General features: G+C 40.1%; 3 protein-coding genes across 3 annotated transcripts; 2 read left to right on the top strand and 1 right to left on the bottom strand.

Annotated features, from left to right (window-relative positions):
• Positions 1-6,278: 6,278 nt before the first annotated feature.
• Positions 6,279-7,162, top strand: LOC102225165 (histone H2B 1/2-like). Its single transcript, XM_005817659.2, has one exon. It carries the CDS (start codon positions 6,289-6,291, stop codon positions 6,664-6,666), a length of 378 nt encoding a protein of 125 aa, XP_005817716.1. The 5' UTR covers positions 6,279-6,288; the 3' UTR covers positions 6,667-7,162.
• An 8,198-nt stretch (positions 7,163-15,360) lies between these two features.
• Positions 15,361-19,239, bottom strand: LOC111611049. Its single transcript, XM_023346666.1, has 4 exons — positions 18,312-19,239; positions 16,356-16,653; positions 16,116-16,282; positions 15,361-16,005 (listed from the first exon to the last, which is right to left on the bottom strand). Exons 1-4 carry the CDS (start codon positions 18,618-18,620, stop codon positions 15,538-15,540), a joined length of 1,242 nt encoding a protein of 413 aa, XP_023202434.1. The 5' UTR covers positions 18,621-19,239; the 3' UTR covers positions 15,361-15,537.
• LOC111610995 (histone H2A-like) lies at positions 16,297-16,766 on the top strand. The gene has a single exon (XM_023346419.1). The coding sequence runs from the start codon at positions 16,306-16,308 to the stop codon at positions 16,690-16,692; it is 387 nt and encodes a 128-aa protein (XP_023202187.1). The 5' UTR covers positions 16,297-16,305; the 3' UTR covers positions 16,693-16,766.
• Positions 19,240-27,122: the final 7,883 nt, after the last annotated feature.

Raw genomic sequence — 27,122 nt, forward strand, 5'->3', positions numbered from 1 at the left:
AGCAACATTTCAGATTGATGGTGTTTAAAATGAGTTTAGCTGATCCTCAGTTCTGCACACAAAGACTATCTATGTAACAAAGGCTGAAAAATAGTGATTTATGTGCAGTAAAACTGTGACATATTTGGCTCTGGGTTGGTGACAGAGGAACAGAATCCACACTGGAATTTGATAAAGCAGATCATTTCTTTCATCTAACCAGTAAAAAGGCAAATCCTCAGGATAAAAATCCATTTTTGTAAAGCAATGTTGATAAATGATCCAACAAAAACCAGAAAATCATTAGTAACTAATAGTGCAGAGAAAGACTTAAGAGAAGCATTTTGTAGGTCACAACTAAAAGGTGCAGAAAACCCAATACCCCGACTCAAAATAATGATGTCATTCTGTAACGGTTGCTAGGCAGCCACCAACACAGAGAGCAGGGCTGTGAGAGAGAGTCGAAGCTGCACAGGGACGAGTTTGAACATCAGAAAATATGTGTATGAAACCTCTGATCGTTTGAAAACCGAACTGCGCAGATCATGTTCACAAACAATGTTTTTAACGAGAGGACAAAGGTTGGAGATAGACCTAAATATGAAAACAAACAAACATATTTCATTTTAAGATCGAATGATGTTCAGGTGCCACAGATTTTGAGGACAGATTAACAATAACAACTACAATTAGCAAGAAGCAACAATAACACACATGTAGGTTATAGATATAAAATGGTAGAAAATTCTGGTATCGACATAGATTTAAACTATATGTATAGTATATGTATATATGTATATATATTATATTAGTAAAGTTGCTTCTGACTGATTGCACTAATAATTCAAAGATATTGCTGCAGGCTTGTCCGACCAACGCGTTGCAAGAATGAAGACGTGATGTGATCTGGTGCAGACCACCACCTTCCTGTTCATTTGAGAACCACGGAAACCAAACGGCAGAGGCTGCTGGGCTCGTTTTGAGCATCGGCTCGACGTCTAAAAACGTGTGTCAGCACAAATATGGGAGAAAAGGAGATTTAAACTGTGAAGAAATAAGAACATCCACTAAAGTGGTCAGGAAGCAAATAAAGGACAAGACCCAGAAAAAAAAACGCAAGTTAATAAAACAAATACCCAAATACTAATCCGGGATTGATTGCCTTTTTTTTTTTAAAACCCATTCTCTGGTAGACTAACAAATAAACAATAGTAACTTTTACATAGTTTTGGGTTGGAAAAATTAACCCAATATGTTAATTTTGCTTCCACTAAGTAAAGCAGCACTGGTTGGTGCAGTTTGGTTCACTATTTGGACTTTTTCCATCGTAAAATCGCCCCCTGCAACCAACTAAGCCATTCCTGGTACCCTCATCTGTTGTAGGTCGTAGGACAATGGCACCGTATGGTTAGGGTGGAGCTGCTGGTGCCACCGAAACCAGTTTGTTAACTGGGACCTATTTCATCGAAATGAAGGATTATTATTGTACTTATACACAAATCTCTGCCAAATCTATTTCCCCCTCAAGAAGTCGCCGCTCACTCTACTCTTGCCTTTCCCGACTCTCTTAGTGACATCGAATTGGGGATGACTAAGTTCTTTAAATTGGAATGAATGAATGAATGAATGAATGAATGAGTGAATGAATATACTTTGTTAATCCCAGAGGGAAATCCTCACACAAAATGCCTGTAAAATCAAAATGAATTGATGATTTTGTTGAGTCCAGTTTTTCTGTGCTGACCTCTTATTGAAAGTCTGTTGTCAACAACAACGTTGGTACTAAAATAGCTGCTGACCTTAAGTTTGATAACCAAAAATGCTGAGACGTCTCTCTGAGAATAAAGCTCTCCTTTACTTTTCTGCTTTCTTCAGCATTAATAATCCAGTAGGTTTATTACATTTCTCTTTTAATAGGACTGAGCCGGGTCGATGTGTCACCCGTTCTGGGTTTGTGGAGAGGTGGAGGAAGTGGTACACGAAGCCACAACATTTCCTCAACCAGACCAATGTGTTGCATGACCGGACTTTAGCTTCACCGTTCTCTACATGCAGTGCAGACCTCCGGCTCCCTTTTCCTTTTCATGAGAAAAACAAAACGAAGAAGCCATTAACACCCACATGCTTGGTTTTGCTCAGTGCTCTCCACTTCGCCACTTCTCCGTTTAATACAATTTGCAGTTTCCCTCGTTTGTGTGGCCAGTGATTTCTCTCTGCTTCAAAACAGATGCAGTGGAAGGTTGAACCGCCGTCACACAACGGGCCTGAGAGCCAAAGTTGGACTGTAGCAGAAAAACGGGTGGAGCACCTTCACCTTCTAAACGTGAAATTGAACAAAACCCCCAAATAAAATCAATTCACCTCCTAACTAGTTCTGAGGCCCGACACCTCCCAAAAGCTGCTAACTGCTTTTCTCTCGCTCAAAGTGTCAAACCTCAACTTTCCAACCTCAATCGCCGCTGCTCGCCACAATGGTGACGTGTCAAAAAACAAAGTTGATTTGAGTCAGCAGTGTGAATATTTGTTGATTGTGATCTCAGACTTACAACATGAGGCTTTAATTGCAGTTATTTGATTGGCTGTTTGCCGTCAGCTGGGATATGTGGGGGGTCTTGGTCAACTGATAACAACGTCAGCGACTTCCTTCAGTCTCTTCACAAGACAGAGAGCAGAGACGGGCCGACCACGGCAGGTGAGTCAATATTTTCTCAGCTATAACCGACAATATTTATTTATTTATTTATTTTATTGAGAAATATATGACTGATAAGTCAAGTTTTTTGATTTTCATAACTTTATTTAAACATGAACAAAAACAACCCACCCCAAATCAACATGGAGCATCACAGTGTCCACATACAAACCTACATACACAAAGTACAGACAGACATTCCCAGTCATGGTTCAAAGTGGTCGAAACGGTCGGACAAGCAAATGAATGACATGCTGAGTGTAAAAATGAGAAGAAAAAAATAAATACATAAATTAAAAAATGACATTCTCTGTAAGATTGCAGTGGGTTCCAGATCCTCCAGAATTTGTCCGACTTTTGATGAAAGGTCATGGGTCAATGTTTTTTGAAACAACTTTTTAAATGATGATTTAGGAGTTTTGTTTTTTTAACATCCTAATCACGGCTTCGAAGCGCTCGGCTGTTCAGAGCAACAGCAACGTAACAGCGGCGTGACGAACCTTTTGAGCTGCATTCAGTAACTTTGAGTTTCTGCTTCTTCAGACAGGAAAATGAAGGTCATCCTGCTGATCGCTGTCATGAGCAGCTGCGCTGTGGGAGACGAGGATTTCTTCAACAAATGGCCCTGTCGGGGGTCCAATTCTAAAACTGCTTTCGAGAACTTTAAAAAAAACCACATCCTGCCAAAAAACTTTGATACCAGCTCAAAATCTGCATGGGAGAGGTGAGTTACTGATGTTAATATTTTTTATTAAAAGGTGAGAATAAACGTCAATAGTTAATTTACTGATATGAAAGCATTGCTCTGTAACATTAAAGTCAGAGCTATAAACTTTATTTTAGGCCTCATCTACCTCTAGTTGTATGTGATTCGGTTCAGTCTGAGTTCAAATCAAACTCTCTCTAAATAGAGGGGGGGACATGAATTTGCTTCCCAAAACATTTATTTTGAGTTTGCTTCGAATGAGAGAAACAATAAAGTGTTTCGGATCATCAGATAGATTTGAGTATAAAATAAAAGATGCAGAATAAATACAAACATTTCTTTTCAAACTTTGACAGAACTGCTCCTGTTCCATCCAGATATTTTGACACAAACATTTTTTTTTTTTTTTTTACATCTGCATAGTTACATTCATAATGTTAAGTTTAACTGAAAGACTTGTGACATCATGAAAAACCTTTTATTAATGAAATACATGAATATTTTTAAATGATATATTTATTTCCCTAGCCGTATCCGAAGCTTGAGACGTTGCGAAATGACACCTCTGACCTTCATCGAGGAATCAAACACCGACCTTGTTCTACAAATCTGCAACGGCGGCGGCTGGAACTGGGAGGGCAACTTGTGCACGAGTACCTCAAAAATCCCAGTGTATGTAGTGAAAGTGAACAGGGTGGATTGCACGATTCTAAATGTCCCGATGAAAACGGACAAACCGGTGACGGTGGCCTGCGACAAAGTTGGCAAGAGATGCCGTCCTGTTCATTTGCAGACAAAACAAACTAAGGAGCGAGAGAACGTCACCTGCTCCTCCTCTGCTGCTGCTGACGATTATTGGTCTGATGAGCAATTTAACATCTCAATCAGGATTGGCTAAGAGATGATTAACAATACTGGGAAAATTAATTGTTTATATCCTGATGTCCTTATTAACTGCTGAGCAAATTACTGTTGCTTTGAATGTTGCCTAATAAAGCTCATATGAAATCTGACTTTGTCCTGTTATCCAATCACAGCTCATGTTTTAAAACAGCTCTGCAGTTCTGAGAGTTATTATTAAAGCAGCTATGAAGCTATTAGCCATTTTGTTCCTAGTTTTTCAATGAATGTTATAACAGCAAAGTTCACTCAAATGCTGATAATTTGTGTTTTGAGTTAGTTGTTCACCAAACACATGTAGACATAATGTAAAAAATGATAAATATCAATAATTACGGTTAATTTTAAGCATTATGATACCTGAATCTGTTTACAAATTCACCATGTCAGCCTTTAATGTTTAGTTTTTAAAGTTAGTGTGTGACTCACATCTAGACCTACATCTTAGCACAAAACAATAATATTCATGTAGATATAAGGCAGATAAAATCTGGTGTTATTTAAATAGGACATTTGGCTTTAGATAAGTATTAGTGGTAAACGTGGCTCTGACTGATTGCTCTAGTAATTCAAAAATGTTGGTGAAAGTTCGTCCGACCAATGCGCTGCAACCATGGAAACGGTTTCTGGAAAACCAGATGTGTCAGAGGATGCAGACCGCCACCTTCCTGTTCCTCTTAGCGCAACTTAGCCGGTGAAACATGTTAAACAGACGCGACTGCACCGAAATGTAAAGCTCCGCAAATTAAACATAAATAAACTCATGTTCTGACAAGTTGTAAGGAAGAAACAAATTCAACGACACGCCCAAACCTGCTGAATGGTTTTCACACGATGGAAACGTTTGTTAGCCACAATGTTCCACCCTCAGTCACACCGTCGCTCGGCACCAAGGTCAAATGTCAGAAAACAAACTCTTGACTTGAGTCAGAAATGTGAAAACTTTTAATTTATGACCGCAGACTAAAGTCATAGGTTAGCATGAAGTCATTCGATTTGGCTGCTTGCTCTGAGCCTGGTTACCTGGTGGTCATGGTAACCGACTATAACTATTGGTTATAGTCGTGAACGAAGTGTTTTTGAAGATTATTGGTCTGACAAACAATTTAATATCTCCATCAGGATTGACTGAGAGGTGATTAAAAACACTTCAGAAATGCTTCTGCGTCATTAAAACCCGTTAACCTGCTCCAGGAATCCTGTAGAAAACAAAAACGAACAGTTCTTCACATGAAATGATTTTTTCCCCCCTGCATCTTGTTTAACATGGACGTTTAATACGAAAACCTTTTTACATGTCAGTGCAGCTTTTGCTTGTTTCACAAATGTAAAGCTTTGAAATCCGTGTGACATCAAGTGGATCGTTCATAAACCGATTTCCTTATTTACTGTGCTAAGAAACGTACAATGACTTAGATAAAGTCTAATAAAACTCATATTCCTGCATTAACTTTGTTGTTTTCCAGTCAAAGCTCATTTTTAAATCGTTCTAACTAGATAACTATTTTGTTTCTGGACATGTATGCGCATGTTTGTTTTTTTTTCTGATTGCTTGTTTTCTTTCTTTTGAAAACCTGTTTGAAATAAATCAAATTATATACAAAAACCTGAATATGTATGACTGGATTAAACTGACTGGTTTTTCTGAAGTAGGTTTATTTACACCCAGTATGTGTTGTAAATAAACTGAATTAAAAACTGAGGTGTGAATTTACTGCATGGTTCAGAAATGAGATTTTGGGGTTTTATAAATGAACTGAACTGAGTTGAAACGAGTAGAAAATATTCACAGACTCAAAGAACCGTCAGAAATTCCCGCCTCTTTCTTTTTTTGTCGCTAAATCCCACGTGATTTGTTTTTGAAGTCAGCGCTTTGAAGTTTCCCCGCTGAGCGAAACAGCCAATCACAGCTGGGGGATGACGCAGCGCTATTTGCATGCTGGATGTATAACAGCGACCTCACCGCTGTCAGCGAGTCATTCGTTGCTGTCGGAACCAGCGAGGAGGAAACATGCCCGAACCCGCCAAGTCTGCGCCCAAGAAGGGCTCCAAGAAAGCGGTCACCAAGACGGCCGCCGGCAAAGGAGGCAAGAAGAAGAGAAGGACCAGGAAGGAGAGCTACGCCATCTACGTGTACAAGGTGCTGAAGCAGGTCCATCCCGACACCGGGATCTCCTCCAAGGCCATGAGCATCATGAACTCCTTCGTCAACGACATCTTTGAGCGCATCGCCTCCGAGGCCTCCCGTCTGGCTCACTACAACAAGCGATCCACCATCACCTCCAGGGAGATCCAGACCGCTGTGCGCCTCCTGCTGCCCGGTGAGCTGGCCAAGCACGCCGTGTCCGAGGGAACCAAGGCTGTGACCAAATACACCAGCTCCAAGTAACCAGCTCTGCTGCTGATGCTCCAACACAACGGCTCTTTTAAGAGCCACTCACTGCATCTGGAGAGCTTTGATTTATGCACTGAGACATTTAAAGTTATTAAAATATGACATGTTTGTCCTGTGATGGCTAAACTGGGAAGCTACATCCAGTCTACAAGCAAAGTGACAGTGCAATTTACTTTGCCATTGCAATCCACTTGTTGAATGAAAGTTGGTGGCATTAATATTAATGAAGCCTTTCAAAGCTGCATAATTGTACATTAAATTTATTTTAGATGTTTCTCAGACATGCAAACAAAAAAAGTAACTTCTTGACATTAACCTCACAAATATAAATATCTGTGAATAATGATCACAGTTTTCTAATTTGTACAGATTCAGCCTGTGAAGTTGATTTTTTTTTTTTTTGTCAGAACGTGAACGTTGCTTTTCAAATCCCGTCTTTCATGTTTGCTACAATCTGAGCTCAGAGGAATGAGGACAAAACCTGCGTCGGTGTTCAGGTCCTGCAGCGGCGAGTGAAGGAGTTCAGCAAGGCGGAGAGTTTAGACGGCGCTGAGATTCTTCTGCAACATGACGGCATGTAAAACTACACCTGAAAAATATCAAATATTTTTTACATACTTCCCAGTTCTCTAGTGTTTTTCTTTTCTTTTTCAAGGTTAATCTTTTTAAAATATGTTTTATACACCAATGTTAAATTTCTGGAAAGTCTAATATATTTTATAAACTAACAGCTGCCATCATAGCTGGGTGTAGTATCCAGATGTGATGCTCTAATGACGAGTAGCACAACTTCAATATAGTTTTAGTAAGTAACTGCAATAAACGACACAAGTAAGAGCAACAAAGTATTTGGTGAAATGGTTATTATTATTATTATTATTATTATTAACTGCTGTTTCACTGATCATAATGTAATATTACCCATTTGTTTCAGCAGACATGAATAACAATGACGTTATGTGCACTGTTAGGTACTTTAAAACCAAAAATGAAAAATATTAATACAAGACAACAAATAAAGGTTAGATGGAACCTAACAAACATTTATCTGTGTATCATGTTTTATTTTTTTATGGATTAAAATGTGTTCTTCATTCAGTTAAGTTGCTTGACTGTCTATCCAGGTTGAAGCTACATTTAAACTTTTCAATGATTCATGTTTTATGACTTTTGTTTGAGATAGATAGGGTGTAAGGATAGATAAATACATCTCCATAATGATTCCTTATTGTTGCTTATTTTAGATTGTTTGTTACTAATATAATTCTAAATAAAGATTTAATAAAGATTTAAAAATAAAAAAGGGACATACCACGTGACATATCACGTTTTGTAGCCATTTCTTTACTGTTTAATTTGTATTTTTAATGTTGAAAGTGTTCTTGGGTGTTTTGAAAGGCGTTGTCAAATAAAATACATTATTATTCTAATTATTATAACACGGTTGGTACAGGAAATAGTGTCACTAGCGCCCCCTTCATTTCCGGAATGAAATAGTCATAAGGTGTGAGACTGACAGTGGTCCCTCCCGCCCCTTTCTGTTTGATGCAGCGAGGTGAACTTGGAATTTTTAGCAACATCAAATAAAGTTTCACAACGTACACCAAAAACTAACTTGTGTTAGCGACTGTTAAAGTCTCCCAAGCTATTTAAATTCCTGTCAAAACTTTGTAGATGTATTTTTTTTTCATGCATTTATAATCAATAAATGAAGGACTGTATTAGTGGATTTTATTATATATTTTTTTTTCTTATTATTTGGTGGAAGCTTTACATAAGCCCATTGGGCGTTGGCATCTTCCTGCATTGTTTTTTTCTTCATAAAATTAAAAACTAAAAACTGCAGCTTTCCCATTCATTTCCAATCCACCAGCAACTTCTGTCTAGAGTCCATGGAATAGTCGTTCAAAATACCTATAAAACAAATTACATGGTTTATGACAAACTAGAACTGGAACTTTTATGTCTTTTTCTCTGACCGTTCCCCGCCGTGTTCCTTGGGATTCATGAAGATCTTTGGTCTCTCCATTCTCTGAAAATCCTCTGATTCAGTTATGAAACAAATGGATTGATGCTGACATTACAGACAATACAACTATTTCCATATAAAATGGCCTCAATTTGTTTCAACTAGATGTGATTATTTGGTGTCAGAGCCAAGGGACCAGGATCACCTGAAACTAAAACAGTAAGAGCAAAAAAAAATAACCATGAACTAAAATGTATTTATTCTACAGAAAGAATAAATCAGTCACACTAACACTGTATAACTGAGGAGGCTGGTTGGTCAGTGTGGTAGATTTCTCAAACACTGGCATCATCATCATTCCAAAGATGAAGGAAAACTCTGTGATGTCACAACTAGAGTCATGCTTGTGATGTCATCAGCCCTGTATGTATGTAACAAACTGCTACCTTCTTGTCATTGCTTCCTGCACTACTGACGAGTTCAGACGTACGCAAAGCGCTTTTTGAAATGGAGACAGAGAGAATGTTTGAATTGACCCAAAAGCTGGCCTCCACCCAAAAAGAACTGGAGGAAACAAAAAATGAGCTGCAGACGCAGAAAACGATTAAGGGGATTTTCATGAAGATGCACAGAGACTTAAAGACGGAACTAGAGGCAGTAAAGAAGTTTAGCAGGCCAGAAGCTGTAACTAGTTCTGACAAGATGCAGCTGAACTACAATGATGACAAAGAGAAACGTCTGCAGAGAGAGTTAGAGCAGATGAAGACTTCTTATGAACAACTGAAGTGGACGTATGAAGCGGATGTTTCTGCGCTAAGACAGGAAATCACTAAACTAAAAAATATTGTGGATCTGGCTAAAATTGCATTCGAAGGACTTAAAGCCAGACATGAAGAAGAAGTTTCTGGCCTGATGCAGCAGGCAGACATTTTGAGACAGGACGGAGCTAAAGAGAGGGAAGCTTCCTCTCTGAAAATCAATAAGCTTGAAGATGAGAACGAAAACCTTCTAAAAGAGCTGACTGACTTCAAGAAACTGCACTCTGGCTGTAAATCAGATCTTCAAGACAGAAATGAAAAAGACGCAACCAATAATTCTGACTCTGCAGCCAAAAATCAGGAACATCACTTGGAGGAAACCAAGTCAGAGGACAGTGATGTTCCTCATACATCTAACAAGCAGATAAATGATTTGGTGGTAGAGAGAGAACCTGAGGCCACAGAAGTGAGAGACAGCTGTGTGGCAAATCGGTCAGAGGAACCAGTGGAGGCAACGGGCAAGAAAACCTCCGTGTGGAAAAGGGTACAAGATAGTTTTAGGCTGAAAAAATCACAGCAGAAAAAAACCAAGAAAAAATCTTAATAGAGCAACAAGGAGAAAATGTCTAGAGAATTTCTGAACCGTTTGCAAAACCCCAAAATAAATCTCTTATTTTAGACCAGAAAAAAAAAAAATGGCCGTGGGTTTTCTCCGGGTGCTCCGGTTTCCCCCAGATTTCTAAAAACCATGTAAATTTTGATGATTGCCCAATGTAACGTGTCCTCAAGAAAGGTATTAATTTCTATCAAATTTAATTTGCAAACGGTTCAGATTGGAGAAACATTTGTGGAGAGAAAAGAAAACCTCTAAAACAAGCAACTAGTTAAAAGAGTCCAGGTCAGAACCATTTTCAAAACCCCAAATTACATCTTATATTTTAGACAAAAAAAAAGGTAACCACGGTGATGCAGTGGTTAACACGACATCTTCACAGAAAAGAGGCCTTTGTTCTCAACCAGGCGCCTCTTTCTGTGGGAGTTTGTCTGTTCTCCCCGTGTTAGTGGAGGGTTTTCTCCGGGTGCTCCGGTTCCCCCAGGATTTCAAAAATGATGTAAATTGGGATGATTGACTATAATGAACATTGTCCTCAAGAAATGTAGCATTAATTTCTAGAAAACTGAATTTGCAAACTGTTCAGATTAGAGAAACATAATGTCAGGTGAGAGTTGCTCTCCACACGTTGCTCTCCACAAGTTGCTCTCCACAGGTTGCACTCCACACGTTGCTCTCCACAAGTTGCCCTCCACAGGTTGCCCTCCACAAGTTGCTCTCCACACGTTGCACTCCACACGTTGCTCTCCACAGGTTGCCCTCCACAGGTTGCCCTCCACAGGTTGCCCTCCACAAGTTGCTCTCCACAGGTTGCTCTCCACAAGTTGCCCTCCACAGGTTGCCCTCCACAGGTTGCCCTCCACAAGTTGCTCTCCACACGTTGCACTCCACACGTTGCTCTCCACAGGTTGCCCTCCACAGGTTGCCCTCCACAAGTTGCTCTCCACACGTTGCTCCCCACAGGTTGCCCTTTGTCACCAGTGTCTAGATGCAGTCAAGGTTTTGATGGGATCCGTTTTTGTGGCCTTAGCAGAAAAGATGTTGCAGTTTTTTTTACAAATAATCATGTAAGTTGACTAATGTTGTTGTATCCACAAAATGTTGGCTAGATGATGACTAGTTAATTCATACCAATATATCATGAAATGCCTGTTAACATGAATATTAATGTTGCTGTTAACTCATGTAATATTCCTTGATAGATAGTTGTTGCCAGGAATAAACCCAGTTCTCTTTATTTTCTTTGCAAAAGTTGTTCTCACTGTTGCTTTTGATATATTTCAAAGAAATGTTTATTGTCACAACAGAAGGAGCAAAGAGTCGGAGAGGAGACAACAGACCAGAGGTCAGCAGCAGGACCATGATGTAGGATCTTCTGTTACCTGAGAATAATTTGCTTAAGACGAGCAAATTATTACTTATTAATCATTTGTTTATTACTAAGATAAGTAAAAGCAAATTATTACTTATCATGCAGATAAGTAATAATTTGCTTATGCCCTAATTTCCACCCATACAAACACAAAACCAACACAATGCTTATGACCCACACAAATACAGGCTACAAGCACACAAATGTAGACACGTTGTGTGTCTGACCCACACAAAGACAAACACACACAATGTTACACAGCCACACACACAAACATATATTCCTACATAGCCTATTTCTTACAAATTACACTAAGTTATAAAAATAGTCAAAATAAACCTTACCTAGTAGATATGAACTCTCCTCTTGCCGGTTCTCAGGCTCAGATTCTGTCTGTGACACCCAGAGGAGGTGAAATGATCCCATACGCTGCATTTCTTTTCTTTTTGCAAATATTTCTGACAAAATGTAACTGTCTACAATCTGTTACACAAATTCTCTGTTTAATTTTTAGCTTCACATTTAGATATGGAAAAAGTTTGAGTCACAAAAAATCCCCAAGCAGTTTTGAATCTGAACTCAGATCCAGAACCGCACAGCATTCTGGGAGATGTAGGCAGAGGCATGACTTTAGCAGTTCTTCCTCGCTCTCTCTTTGGTTACCTAGCAACTTAGTCATTCTTTGGTTACCTAGCAACGACCTTTTGCGTAACTTGCGCAGCAGCAGTTTCAGGTTTGGCCACTGTGCCTCATAACTGGAAAACAAATTTAAAAACAAACATGTGGAGTGAAAACTTAAATAGGACATTTCACGCCACCAGTTTGGTTGTATTTTGGATAATTAAAACAAAAGACTAATAAATAATTATCAATATTAACAATTATTGACAGACTTTTACTGCTATGAGTTTTTCAGCTTTATTGTCCAGCTCACATTCAATAGAGATCTAAAAAACTGGTTTCCTTTCCTTGTGACGTGACGTTTACATATGTAGCCTGAGAATCATTTAGCCTCACAGGACACAATAACTGGGGTCCTTAATGTGCAGAATATTTGATTTCCAGTTGAGACAGATTAAACAAAGCTGTCTTATTTCTTGACTTTTGTTCAGAAATCAGAACATATGCGTATCAAACATTAGGTAGCTACTGCTGAAATGTGGCAATCTCGAAAATAACAGAGTAAAAGCACAAAAAGGAAAATACAACGTATAAAAAGCAAGAAAAGAAATACAGCAGTTTCCTCTGGCTGCACAAACTAAATACAGAGAGCTGCATGACACCACACTGATTTAGAGCACGTGATTGTGATAGGACTTATTTTATTAACACTTACATTAAACAGTAACGTCTCAGTTCACTTTTAATACTGGAGCCATGATGATCAGACATCTTGTCATCACGTGCAGGAAATGGCCGCCCTGCACCGCGTGCAGGTTCCCTGAACCATCCGTTCCACTAACACACCATCTCATTAAAATACTGACTGCTTATCGCATAAATGAGAATGTACCGACATATTTCAACAAGTGATGTATATATTTACCAATTTTCTGCCAAATCTGTCTCCCGCAGATGAAACACTCACAGTTCACATCCACGTTCGGCACGTAGCTTAGCAACACAGGAAGGCAACAAGATGCATTTCCTGCCCCGTCTTGGGAAACAGCATTGAAACACTGCTCTCTGGTGGTCAAAATGTGCAGCACCCGAGACCAACTACCTGCACATATTTAAATATAAAGAACAAATAAAATTACATAACTGAACCAAAATAATTCGACATAACATTTATTTCTGTCCAGCGTTGCAAAATCCTAAATGTTCTTCATAGAGTGAAGCTCTGGATTGTGTTGTGACTAAACCATGTTTTTAAAAAAAAAGATCTCCCACGCTCACTTTGTACAAATTTCAGACAGACAAATCAGTATCAGTATCACTTTGTCAGTGGATCTTTCACCTGGAGAGAAGCTCAGGCCTACTGCAGACAGAAACACACAGACCTGGCCACCATCCAGAGTCCCACAGAAGTGGAGCGAGTTTTGGATACGCTTTCATCTGCTGGTCACACATCGGAGGTCTGGATCGGTTTGTACAGTGAGATGGACTGGAGGTGGTCTGATGGTTTCGCAGGGAACGGGGCTGAATACAGGGACTGGGAAACCTCTGACTATGAACCAGATTTTTATTATGCCTACCAGTTCTGTGTGTTGATTGCTAACAATGGCAAATATTGGGATGATTCCTGCAGCATCTCGTACCCATTTATCTGCTACAACGGTAATGAGAAGCAACTACTACATTCAGTTCTAACAAAGACTTGATCATAAAATGTACAAATGCTGCTCGTTTTCATTCTCTACTGCAGGCACACAGGAGAATCCTGAATATGTTCTGGTCAATGAACCCAGATCCTGGTCCGATGCTCAGACGTACTGCAGGCAGAACTTCAGAGACCTGGCTACCATCAGGAACCACACAGAAAACCAGAGAGCTCAAAGTTTGCTTCCTAGTCCGGCCTTTGTATGGATTGGTCTGTTTAGAGATCCAAACTTTCACTGGTCTGATGGGAGCAGATTTGTCTACAGAAACTGGGCAAAAGTTTTCAACATAATAGGCTCCAACAGAATCATTTGTGGAGTCACATGGAGTCCAGGGCAATGGAGGTTTCGCTCATGTGAAACAAAAAGGTCATTTGTTTGCCACAGCCTCCCAGGCAAGTCTTTAAATGGTATTCACTTATTGATGTGCATGTAGGAGAACATGAGCTGCAGTTTTAAGTGTAGCTTCATTTTTCTTGTTTAAAACGTAGAAATGAAACAGCTTGTGAAGCTGAGACTGAAGACTGAGGACTCTGTCAATCTGAACGATCCGCTTGTGATGGCAAACATCCTGAAAAAGGTAAAGTTTGAAGATTAAAAAAAAAAAGTACAGTCCTTTGGAGCACTAATCAATCTAATCAACCCATCCCCCAAACCCATACTTCGCTCACCAGCTGCAGGACAGACTGAATGAGAATGGAACGAGTGGAACCACCTTGAAATGGAGAGAGCAGCCTGACGGAGACGTCTATAAGAAGAAGAAGGTCGAACTCTGAGTTATTAATCTCAACTTAGTACGATATAAATCTGGTTATATCTCTGGCCACTGGCAGTTCAAATGTAATCATATAGCCTCAATCTGTAATGTGTTTTTTTATGATTTTGTAATAATGAAAAATTAGCTTTAGAATTAAATTTTTTTTCTATTTTATTTTTTATATTTTGGATCACAGTCTTGACTTGAATTTGTTGTAGAATTTATAGAAGTAGGTAAAGATTGACGGGTTGAGGCAAGAAACTCATCACCAAAGATTCATGATCCAATCAAAGGTCTGTTTTGCTGCTTTGAACTAATCTGAGCTTCTTTTGATTCGATCCACTGGATTGAATCACACTGTCTGACTTTTGTCAAACTCTTATTCTACGTGTGAATATTAATAATAAACTTATTATGTCCCAAGTCTCTGTAATGTTATATGTCACTGGAGGAAAAAGGCAGAGAGGAAAATTATTCTGATTATGAGTTCAGTTGAACGGCAGCAGCTCTGGAGCCAAAATAGATTAAAACAATGTGAAAACATCAGGAAGCAGCAATGAGACCTTTTGTATAGAAGAATAGATTGAACTGTATTTAATAATCTAAGTTAAGTTGCATGAACATATGGTGCTTAATTTAACACTTGTTTTAGTACTTTGTGATACTAAAGCTAGTATATTGTTTAACTACAACATTTAGTTATGGGGAACATAAAATGAGGAAAAGGAGCAAAAATATAAACTGAAGTGATGTTTCCTTCATATGGTGATGGAGGTTCAGATGTGACCTTAAACTGAAAAGAAATAAAACAACTTTATTTCTACAGAAATCAGATTCAGGCTTGAAGTTATGGATAAACATTCAGTTTTTACGGAAAATGGTGGTGATATAAGATAAAACAGCTTATTTCATTTAGGACAAAAGTAAACTTGTAGATCTGTATGAACAGAAAAAAAAAATTCTCCAGATTTGTCTGTATAAAGCAGGAAAGTTTAAGACGCAACAGGAAGAGCTGTTAAACTGGGTGTGTGTGGCTCTTAAAAGAGCCGTTGTGTGTTTGTTGGAGCTGCAGCCTCTAAGCTCTCTCTCCGCGGATGCGGCGGGCCAGCTGGATGTCTTTGGGCATGATGGTGACCCTCTTGGCGTGGATGGCGCACAGGTTGGTGTCCTCGAACAGACCCACCAGGTAGGCCTCGCTGGCCTCCTGCAGAGCCATGACGGCGGAGCTCTGGAAGCGCAGGTCGGTCTTGAAGTCCTGAGCGATCTCTCGGACCAGACGCTGGAAGGGCAGCTTGCGGATCAGCAGCTCCGTCGACTTCTGGTAGCGACGGATCTCCCTCAGAGCCACGGTACCGGGCCTGTAGCGGTGAGGCTTCTTCACGCCGCCGGTAGCCGGAGCGCTCTTCCTGGCTGCCTTGGTGGCCAGCTGCTTCCTGGGGGCTTTGCCTCCGGTGGATTTACGGGCGGTCTGCTTGGTTCTGGCCATGATTCTGCTTCTCTGCTCGGGATCAGGAGAGAAATGTGGCGAACCGCCGAGGCTCCGCTGCTCTTAAGCTGCGGCTCTGGGCGTCTCTCTGTGACGCTGCAGCTCCGCTCCGGATCCTGGTTGGTTAGCGGCTCCTCCTGGAGCTCAGCGCCGCCCAGAGGCGTCGCCTCCCGGCTTAATGTCCGCCGCTCATTGGAGGAAGCTGCGTTCAAAAAGTCCGCCTCTCCGTCCCGCTCTGCTGGGAGCTTTTCTGGTTGGTCGCCAGCATCGTCCCGCTCCTCTCCGCGGACATATAAAGCAGCTTTCAGCCGCTGCTGGTCACATTTTCTTGAGTCTCCAGAAACAAGCAGCAACGAAATGAGTGGCCGCGGAAAGACCGGAGGAAAAGCCAGAGCGAAGGCCAAGACCCGCTCCTCCAGAGCCGGACTCCAGTTCCCGGTGGGCCGCGTTCACAGGCTGCTGCGCAAGGGCAACTACGGAGAGCGGGTCGGTGCCGGAGCCCCCGTCTACCTGGCCGCTGTGCTCGAGTATCTGACCGCTGAGATCCTGGAGCTGGCTGGGAACGCCGCCCGCGACAACAAGAAGACCCGCATCATCCCCCGTCACCTGCAGCTGGCCGTCCGCAACGACGAGGAGCTCAACAAGCTGCTGGGTGGAGTCACCATCGCTCAGGGTGGAGTGCTGCCCAACATCCAGGCGGTGCTGCTGCCCAAGAAGACCGAGAAGGCCGCCAAGGCCAAGTAAACCTGCTGCTGCTGCTGTTGCTCAGCAACAAACACACAACGGCTCTTTTAAGAGCCACACACTTTACTGTAAGAGCTCTGACTGCTGCTGCTGCTGTGATATTACTTTTTTCACTTCTAGAATTAAAGTTTTATTTGTGTCAGATTATTTTTAAAGATTACTTGTGATTATGGGCCAGTTTTATTGGGAATTAATTGAATAATTGCACAAAAATCCTCGTAAAAGCCTAATTAAATAGCCACTTGGTTGCTACTGAAATTACAGAATTTTCTCTCTTAAACATGCAGTGATTATAATAACTGATGTGTAAAACTAATAAATGTTTGACATAATAAAGGTCTAAATATCTTAACAAATGAACCTGAACCAAACCAGATCTTAGGTATTTTTATTTAAAACAGCATCTGAGCAGCGCTTCATAAGGTGCACATATTAATAATCATTATTCATAACCACAGTAATATCTATAGAGGAGTCAGTAGAAGTTTTCTTGTAAAACATTTAACCAGTCCATTGATACATTATGTTTTTGTATTTATTCAAGCATTAATAAGATATCTTAATGCTCTGTTTTCTGTTATGGTTGGTAAAACTCAATATCTCATCACACAGAACTAGAATTTACTGAAACTATAAAAGCTACAATCCGTAGGTCCAAATGAGGATTGGGCCTCATTTAGATTTGTGGTTTGAAGCATCTCTGTAGAAACCGTTTCCCCTTCATGTTTTCTGATAGTTTTCTTAAAAGTTTGTTTTTATTTACTTTGCATTGGGATTTGAAAACTTCCTATATGGGTTTAATGTATGTTGACGGATGTTCAGTTAGTTTTTAGTGTTTAAATCCTCACAGTGGTGGTTCAGTTCTTTAGCAGCATCATTAGAGCAGGTTCGTACTTTAATAGCTAAAAGTACAAGTTTAACAGCATTTAAGTCAAACATAAAGAACCAGAACATGAAGTAATTGATGAAACAAAATAGGATATTAATTACTTTATTAACAATGTTGTAGATTTAAATGGACTTTAAGAAAACTGGCAACATTACCAGTTCTGTTTACCAGGAAGTATAATCATTATAACCTTTAACTAGGAGTACTAGGTTTTTGATTTCTCCAGAACTTAATGAAACAGGGCCAAAAGAACCAACGACTCTTGATGGCTCTGATGGCTCAAATTAGCATCTATTCTTCAATTGTAAATGTGGTCGTTGACAGTCAGGCCAGAAGGTAGGAGTGTGAATAGTCCATGTTGGGGGTGGGTATCTATGATACCTACAGGAGATCAGATCTCCTGTAGGTAGTGCTCTTCAGTCTAGTTTTGAAGCATACATGAAGTGTTTTTGGAGAGATGTGACCTTTGGCAGCTGATGTTGTGCTGAATTATCCAGTCTAAGTCTAAGGAACAATTGTGCAACTGTGAGATGCATTGAGGCCGTTACCAGGGTACTTAAAATCCTTCAGGTCATTTGGACCATCTCTAGACTGCATAGGAGTGGCGTCAACGTGGACTAACTAAGAGATTCCTTTAGCTATGAAAACTAGAAACTTCAGCTTCTTAAAGAAAATGTGTTTGGCCCTTAAAAGGACCGTTTTGTTTTATTTATGTAAAGAATCAAGTTTAACCCCCGAAGCCGTACAGAGTGCGGCCCTGCCTCTTCAGAGCGTACACCACGTCCATGGCGGTGACGGTCTTCCTCTTGGCGTGCTCGGTGTACGTGACGGCGTCACGGATGACGTTCTCCAGGAAGACCTTGAGCACACCGCGGGTCTCCTCGTAGATGAGACCGGAGATCCGCTTGACTCCCCCGCGGCGAGCCAGACGGCGGATAGCGGGCTTGGTGATTCCCTGGATGTTATCGCGGAGAACTTTACGGTGCCGCTTGGCGCCTCCTTTACCGAGACCTTTGCCTCCTTTTCCTCTTCCGCTCATGTTGGTATCGTTCAAGAAAAGCCTGAAGCGACAATGTAGCTCAGAAGGAGGAAACGGCGCCTATATGTGGGAACTGCGGACGTGAAAGAGAACAGGGGCGGAACCGAGCTGCACAGATCCGGTCCAGTTATTGAAACCGGCCGAAAAAGTTTCTGTTTTTCTTCATTGGAGTTTTTATGTTGGATTTCTGGTACAATTATTTTTTTATTCACTGCCTTTATACGCTTATCGAATTCAACATTTTTCTAATTGTAGCCCAGTGATAAACTGAGGTTATGGTAGTTACTATTTGTTAAGGTTAATTTTACATAGTTCAAAATAAGATACAAGTATATTAAAAGTAAATTACTGTTTACTCAAACCTACATTGGTGAACAACTAAGTGTTTAGTATTCTTCTTTCTGAAAGAAATACATTGGTATTTTCCTTCACCTTAATAGTTGAATAATATAAAGGTCACTATTGAGTAATTATCTTATTTGATGATGAAAACTATTGTTTGTTAGTGAGCTATTGTGTAAATATTGTAACTGAAAGAAGCCGTGTGACGTAAGCTGCACTGCGCATTCTCTGATCTCACCATTTTCATTGGCAGTGGGGACAGTTTGTCCGGTGCGGGATGGGGATTGGTGGAGAGGAGGAGAGGGCGGGAGCAAGGGAGAGAGGGGGAAGGGTGGAGAACGGAGGCGGACGAGAGAAAAAAAAAAAAACAATAGCAAAAAGAGGAATAAATAAGAAAGAGAAGAGAGACGAAAAGGAGAGACAGAGGGACAACAGGACGAGAGAGCACGGAAGTCGGGAGAAGTTGGAGGAGTTCAGTTGACGCTGGAGGGACGAGGCAGGAGGGGGCCGGAGCAAGTGGTCGCGACGGACTTCGGGCTAAGCTAAGTGGGCTAACGCTTTAGCGCCACGGTCCTGCGGCAGCCGTTGAGCCGCGGCGGAGTTGAGAGGAGGGAGGCATCTCAGCGTTTCCTATGTTTTCCCCGAATTGCACCGCTCTCAAATTGTTTCTTTCATTCGTCCTCCCTCTGGGATTTCAACGTCTACTCCTCGTTGGTCACAGGCCTGCACCGTTGGGTTTTCTCGGGTCTTTTCCCATTTCTCCACCACCATTTGAAGGTCGTGAGTAGAACTGACTTTTTTTTTTTTTTTTTTTTTTTTTTTTCTTTCGAAAAATTTTTATTGTTACTGTAAACATTAAAAAATTACATTATTGCAGTTATACAGAAAATTTTTTTCTGATAAGAACAGAATTTTTCTTTCGAAAAATTTTTATTGTTACTGTAAACATTAAAAAATTACATTATTGCAGTTATACAGAAATTTTTTTCAGGAACTTACAAAATCATTAGTTCAGACTAAAAGAAGCTAAGAACAAGAATATAAAATACAAAATCTCTGTGGGTTAAAAGTTGAGCAGGACCGGGGTGACTCCTTCCAAAGTCCGGGGCCGTCCCGTCCTTCCAGACAGCACTTGGTGCTCAGAGGGGAAACCTGCCCTGAAGCTCCTTCCCTCCTGCCTCACCCGGAGAGCCAGGCCGCCGCTGCTTGGACCTCTGCTCGTGGAGCGCCGGCTCCTTCGTCCACGGAGGCGCAGGCGATTCTTCTTGGTGGCTGTGTCCTTGGCGCGCCACCTGCAGCCCTTGATGTTGCTCTTTTTGCTGCCGCCATCCGGATCACAGCCACGGGGGGCATCTGCCTGCGCCTGCTCACCAGCAAGTTTCTGGAGGTCCAAATGGCGTCTTTGATGGTGGCGAGGGTGAGCCACATCTCAGCAAAGTGAGTAGAACTGACTGTTCAGGACGATATATTAGCTTGGACATTGCTTGTGAACATTAAGTGTTTAGTGGGCCCGCCTTATGTGCTGCCTTATGTGAAAAGTATATGTTGTTTTCCATTTTTTTTTTGTGTTGTTTTCCTAAAACTTAAAAGTATTCACAGCTTACAGTTCAATGGTGATTAACAGTGAGGGTTCCCTGTCACCGTAGTTAATAAAGTGAAGCTGAGTAATTTCGCCTGAATTTCTATTTCTCTGGGTCATATTTGTTACAAACCAGGTCAGTGGTATTACCTCATTGATGTCGAACCCAAGCACCCACCATTTTAGTTTTTCTCATAGAGTGGTTTAAGGTGCTACATAATGTTCACTTAAAAATCTTAAAAATATGTTTAAGTAAATCACATTTTTAATGGAATAATCTTTACTAATCTTTGTTCCTTACACAGAATGTGTTAAACCATTTCAGTCATAATGAAGAGCATTTTTATGTGTTTTCACTGGAAAGGAAATAAAAATTTCAGGTGCAGGTAAATAGTTCAATCTTCTCTTCATTTCTCAAATCCAGTGCATCAGTTTGAGTTGATTTTTTTTCTGCTTACATGGCAGCAACTTGCTCATATACAATTGCTCTTTAAATGCAGTTGGACAAATAACCACATTGTGCAATTTAAAAAATTGTGTGCAGTCTCAACATGTGGCTTGGTTATAGGCAGCAGCAGCAGTAGGTGTAATTCTGAGAGAAAAGTCATTTCAATCTGTTGGCAGATTTAATTCAATTTACTGTAAGGACAGGATTTGCTCTACAGAGAATAAATGGAGGCTCTAAAAAGAGCCTTTTGTGCTCTGAGTGCAGGTTGAAGCAGCTGTTTACTTCTTGGCCGGTTTAGCGGCTTTGGGCTCCTTGGCGAGCTTGAAGGAGCCGGAGGCCCCCGTGCCCTTAGTCTGGCTCAGGGTCCCTTTGGTGACCAGCTTGGTGACGGCGGTGTTGATGCGCTTGTTGGCCTTGCTCACGTCCACTCCTTTCCCGGCCAGCACCTTCTTGAGGGCCGCCAGGGACATCCATCCCTGGCGCTCCTTGGACTCGGCCACGGTGAGTTTCGGGAGGCTGGGTCCGTCCTGCTTGGCCCGGGGAGCGGACTTCTTCCTGTTTTACAAAGTTCATATATTTGATTATAATACCAGTCATGTTTCATAAACATGAGACTTACAGCTGACTGGTCCAAAATGTTTCAATATGCTCTCACCAAAATGTTTAGGATGATGTCAGAAATGTACCATCATAGCGGTGCAGGGCGGCCATTTCCTGCACGTGATGATAAGATGTCTGATCATCATGGCTCCCGTATTAAGAGTGAACTGAGACGTTACTGTTTAATGTAAGTGTTAATAAAATAAGTCCTATCACAATCACGTGCTCTAAATCAGTGTGGTGTCATGCAGCTCTCTGTATTTAGTTTGTGCAGCCAGAGGAAACTGCTGTATTTCTTTTCTTGCTTTTTATACGTTGTATTTTCCTTTTTGTGCTTTTACTCTGTTATTTTAGAGATTGCCACATTTCAGCAGTAGCTACCTAATGTTTGGTACGCATATGTTCTGATTTCTGAACAAAAGTCAGGAAATAAGACAGCTTTGTTTAATCTGTCTCAACTGGAAATCAAATATTCTGCACATTAAGGACCCCAGTTATTGTGTCCTGTGAGGCTAAATGATTCTCAGGCTACATATGTAAACGTCACGTCACAAGGAAAGGAAACCAGTTTTTTAGATCTCTATTGAATGTAAGCTGGACAATAAAGCTGAAAAACTCATAGCAGTAAAAGTCTGTCAATAATTGTTAATATTGATAATTATTTATTAGTCTTTTGTTTTAATTATCCAAAATACAACCAAACTGGTGGCGTGAAATGTCCTATTTTATCCTGTTTTAACTCCACATGTTTCTTTTTTTAATTTGTTTTCCAGTTATGAGGCACAGTGGCCAAACCTGAAACTGCTGCTGCGCAAGTTACGCAAAAGGTCGTTGCTAGGTAACCAAAGAATGACTAAGTTGCTAGGTAACCAAAGAGGGAGCGAGGAAGAACTGCTAAAGTCATGCCTCTGCCTACATCTCCCAGAATGCTGTGCGGTTCTGGATCTGAGTTCAGATTCAAAACTGCTTGGGGATTTTTTGTGACTCAAACTTTTTCCATATCTAAATGTGAAGCTAAAAATTAAACAGAGAATTTGTGTAACAGATTGTAGACAGTTACATTTTGTCAGAAATATTTGCAAAAAGAAAAGAAATGCAGCGTATGGGATCATTTCACCTCCTCTGGGTGTCACAGACAGAATCTGAGCCTGAGAACCGGCAAGAGGAGAGTTCATATCTACTAGGTAAGGTTTATTTTGACTATTTTTATAACTTAGTGTAATTTGTAAGAAATAGGCTATGTAGGAATATATGTTTGTGTGTGTGGCTGTGTAACATTGTGTGTGTTTGTCTTTGTGTGGGTCAGACACACAACGTGTCTACATTTGTGTGCTTGTAGCCTGTATTTGTGTGGGTCATAAGCATTGTGTTGGTTTTGTGTTTGTATGGGTGGAAATTAGGGCATAAGCAAATTATTACTTATCTTCATGATAAGTAATAATTTGCTTATTACTTACCTTAGTAATAAGCAAATTATTAAGTAATAATTTGCTTATTACTTATCTTAGTAAATACATTATTAAAAAGTAATAATTTGCTTATTACTTATCTTAGTAATAAACAAATGATTAATAAGTAATAATTTGCTCGTCTTAAGCAAATTATTCTCAGGTAACAGAAGATCCTACATCATGGTCCTGCTGCTGACCTCTGATCTGTTGTCTCCTCTCCGACTCTTTGCTCCTTCTGTTGTGACAATAAACATTTCTTTGAAATATATCAAAAGCAACAGTGAGAACAACTTTTGCAAAGAAAATAAAGAGAACTGGGTTTATTCCTGGCAACAACTATCTATCAAGGAATATTACATGAGTTAACAGCAACATTAATATTCATGTTAACAGGCATTTCATGATATATTGGTATGAATTAACTAGTCATCATCTAGCCAACATTTTGTGGATACAACAACATTAGTCAACTTACATGATTATTTGGGAAAAAACTGCAACATCTTTTCTGCTAAGGCCACAAAAACGGATCCCATCAAAACCTTGACTGCATCTAGACACTGGTGACAAAGGGCAACCTGTGGGGAGCAACGTGTGGAGAGCAACTTGTGGAGGGCAACCTGTGGAGGGCAACCTGTGGAGAGCAACGTGTGGAGAGCAACTTGTGGAGAGCAACTTGTGGAGTGCAACGTGTGGAGAGCAACCTGTGGAGGGCAACCTGTGGAGGGCAACCTGTGGAGTGCAACGTGTGGAGAGCAACTTGTGGAGAGCAACCTGTGGAGAGCAACTTGTGGAGAGCAACTCTCACCTGACATTATGTTTCTCTAATCTGAACCGTTTGCAAATTCAGTTTTCTAGAAATTAATGCTACCTTTCTTGAGGACAATGTTCATTATAGTCAATCATCCCAATTTACATCATTTTTGAAATCCTGGGGGAACCGGAGCACCCGGAGAAAACCCTCCACTAACACGGGGAGAACAGACAAACTCCCACAGAAAGAGGCGCCTGGTTGAGAACAAAGGCCTCTTTTCTGTGAAGATGTCGTGTTAACCACTGCATCACCGTGGTTACCTTTTTTTTTGTCTAAAATATAAGATGTAATTTGGGGTTTTGAAAATGGTTCTGACCTGGACTCTTTTAACTAGTTGCTTGTTTTAGAGGTTTTCTTTTCTCTCCACAAATGTTTCTCCAATCTGAACCGTTTGCAAATTAAATTTGATAGAAATTAATACCTTTCTTGAGGACACGTTACATTGGGCAATCATCAAAATTTACATGGTTTTTAGAAATCTGGGGGAAACCGGAGCACCCGGAGAAAACCCACGGCCATTTTTTTTTTCTGGTCTAAAATAAGAGATTTTTTCGGGGGTTTTGCAAACGGTTCAGAAATTCTCTAGACATTTTCTCCTTGTTGCTCTATTAAGATTTTTTCTTGGTTTTTTTCTGCTGTGATTTTTTCAGCCTAAAACTATCTTGTACCCTTTTCCACACGGAGGTTTTCTTGCCCGTTGCCTCCACTGGTTCCTCTGACCGATTTGCCACACAGCTGTCTCTCACTTCTGTGGCCTCAGGTTCTCTCTCTACCACAAAATCATTTATTTGCTTGATCGATGTATGAGGAACATCACTGTCCTCTGACTTGGTTTCCTCCAAGTGATGTTCCTGATTTTTGGTTGCAGAGTCAGAATTGTTGGTCATGTCTTTTTCATTTCTGTCTTGAAGATCTGATTTACAGCCAGAGTGCAGTTTCTTGAAGTCAGTCAGCTCTTTTAGAAGGTTTTCGTTCTCATCTTCGAGCCCATTGATTTTCAGAGAGGAAGCTTCCCTCTCTTTAGCTCCGTCCTGTCTCAAAATGTCTGCCTGCTGCATCAGGCCAGAAACTTCTTCTTCATGTCTGGCTTTAAGTCCTTCGAATGCAATTTTAGCCAGATCCACAATATTTTTTAGTTTAGTGATTTCCTGTCTTAGCGCAGAAACATCCGCTTCATACGTCCACTTCAGTTGTTCATAAGAAGTCTTCATCTGCTCTAACTCTCTCTGCAGACGTTTCTCTTTGTCATCATTGTAGTTCAGCTGCATCTTGTCAGAACTAGTTACAGCTTCTGGCCTGCTAAACTTCTTTACTGCCTCTAGTTCCGTCTTTAAGTCTCTGTGCATCTTCATGAAAATCCCCTTAATCGTTTTCTGCGTCTGCAGCTCATTTTTTGTTTCCTCCAGTTCTTTTTGGGTGGAGGCCAGCTTTTGGGTCAATTCAAACATTCTCTCTGTCTCCATTTCAAAAAGCGCTTTGCGTACGTCTGAACTCGTCAGTAGTGCAGGAAGCAATGACAAGAAGGTAGCAGTTTGTTACATACATACAGGGCTGATGACATCACAAGCATGACTCTAGTTGTGACATCACAGAGTTTTCCTTCATCTTTGGAATGATGATGATGCCAGTGTTTGAGAAATCTACCACACTGACCAACCAGCCTCCTCAGTTATACAGTGTTAGTGTGACTGATTTATTCTTTCTGTAGAATAAATACATTTTAGTTCATGGTTATTTTTTTTTGCTCTTACTGTTTTAGTTTCAGGTGATCCTGGTCCCTTGGCTCTGACACCAAATAATCACATCTAGTTGAAACAAATTGAGGCCATTTTATATGGAAATAGTTGTATTGTCTGTAATGTCAGCATCAATCCATTTGTTTCATAACTGAATCAGAGGATTTTCAGAGAATGGAGAGACCAAAGATCTTCATGAATCCCAAGGAACACGGCGGGGAACGGTCAGAGAAAAAGACATAAAAGTTCCAGTTCTAGTTTGTCATAAACCATGTAATTTGTTTTATAGGTATTTTGAACGACTATTCCATGGACTCTAGACAGAAGTTGCTGGTGGATTGGAAATGAATGGGAAAGCTGCAGTTTTTAGTTTTTAATTTTATGAAGAAAAAAACAATGCAGGAAGATGCCAACGCCCAATGGGCTTATGTAAAGCTTCCACCAAATAATAAGAAAAAAAAATATATAATAAAATCCACTAATACAGTCCTTCATTTATTGATTATAAATGCATGAAAAAAAAATACATCTACAAAGTTTTGACAGGAATTTAAATAGCTTGGGAGACTTTAACAGTCGCTAACACAAGTTAGTTTTTGGTGTACGTTGTGAAACTTTATTTGATGTTGCTAAAAATTCCAAGTTCACCTCGCTGCATCAAACAGAAAGGGGCGGGAGGGACCACTGTCAGTCTCACACCTTATGACTATTTCATTCCGGAAATGAAGGGGGCGCTAGTGACACTATTTCCTGTACCAACCGTGTTATAATAATTAGAATAATAATGTATTTTATTTGACAACGCCTTTCAAAACACCCAAGAACACTTTCAACATTAAAAATACAAATTAAACAGTAAAGAAATGGCTACAAAACGTGATATGTCACGTGGTATGTCCCTTTTTTATTTTTAAATCTTTATTAAATCTTTATTTAGAATTATATTAGTAACAAACAATCTAAAATAAGCAACAATAAGGAATCATTATGGAGATGTATTTATCTATCCTTACACCCTATCTATCTCAAACAAAAGTCATAAAACATGAATCATTGAAAAGTTTAAATGTAGCTTCAACCTGGATAGACAGTCAAGCAACTTAACTGAATGAAGAACACATTTTAATCCATAAAAAAATAAAACATGATACACAGATAAATGTTTGTTAGGTTCCATCTAACCTTTATTTGTTGTCTTGTATTAATATTTTTCATTTTTGGTTTTAAAGTACCTAACAGTGCACATAACGTCATTGTTATTCATGTCTGCTGAAACAAATGGGTAATATTACATTATGATCAGTGAAACAGCAGTTAATAATAATAATAATAATAATAATAATAACCATTTCACCAAATACTTTGTTGCTCTTACTTGTGTCGTTTATTGCAGTTACTTACTAAAACTATATTGAAGTTGTGCTACTCGTCATTAGAGCATCACATCTGGGTACTACACCCAGCTATGATGGCAGCTGTTAGTTTATAAAATATATTAGACTTTCCAGAAATTTAACATTGGTGTATAAAAC

The sequence above is a fragment of the Xiphophorus maculatus genome, chromosome 14, assembly GCF_002775205.1.
Source record: "Xiphophorus maculatus strain JP 163 A chromosome 14, X_maculatus-5.0-male, whole genome shotgun sequence".
Taxonomy (NCBI): Eukaryota; Metazoa; Chordata; class Actinopteri; order Cyprinodontiformes; family Poeciliidae; genus Xiphophorus; species Xiphophorus maculatus.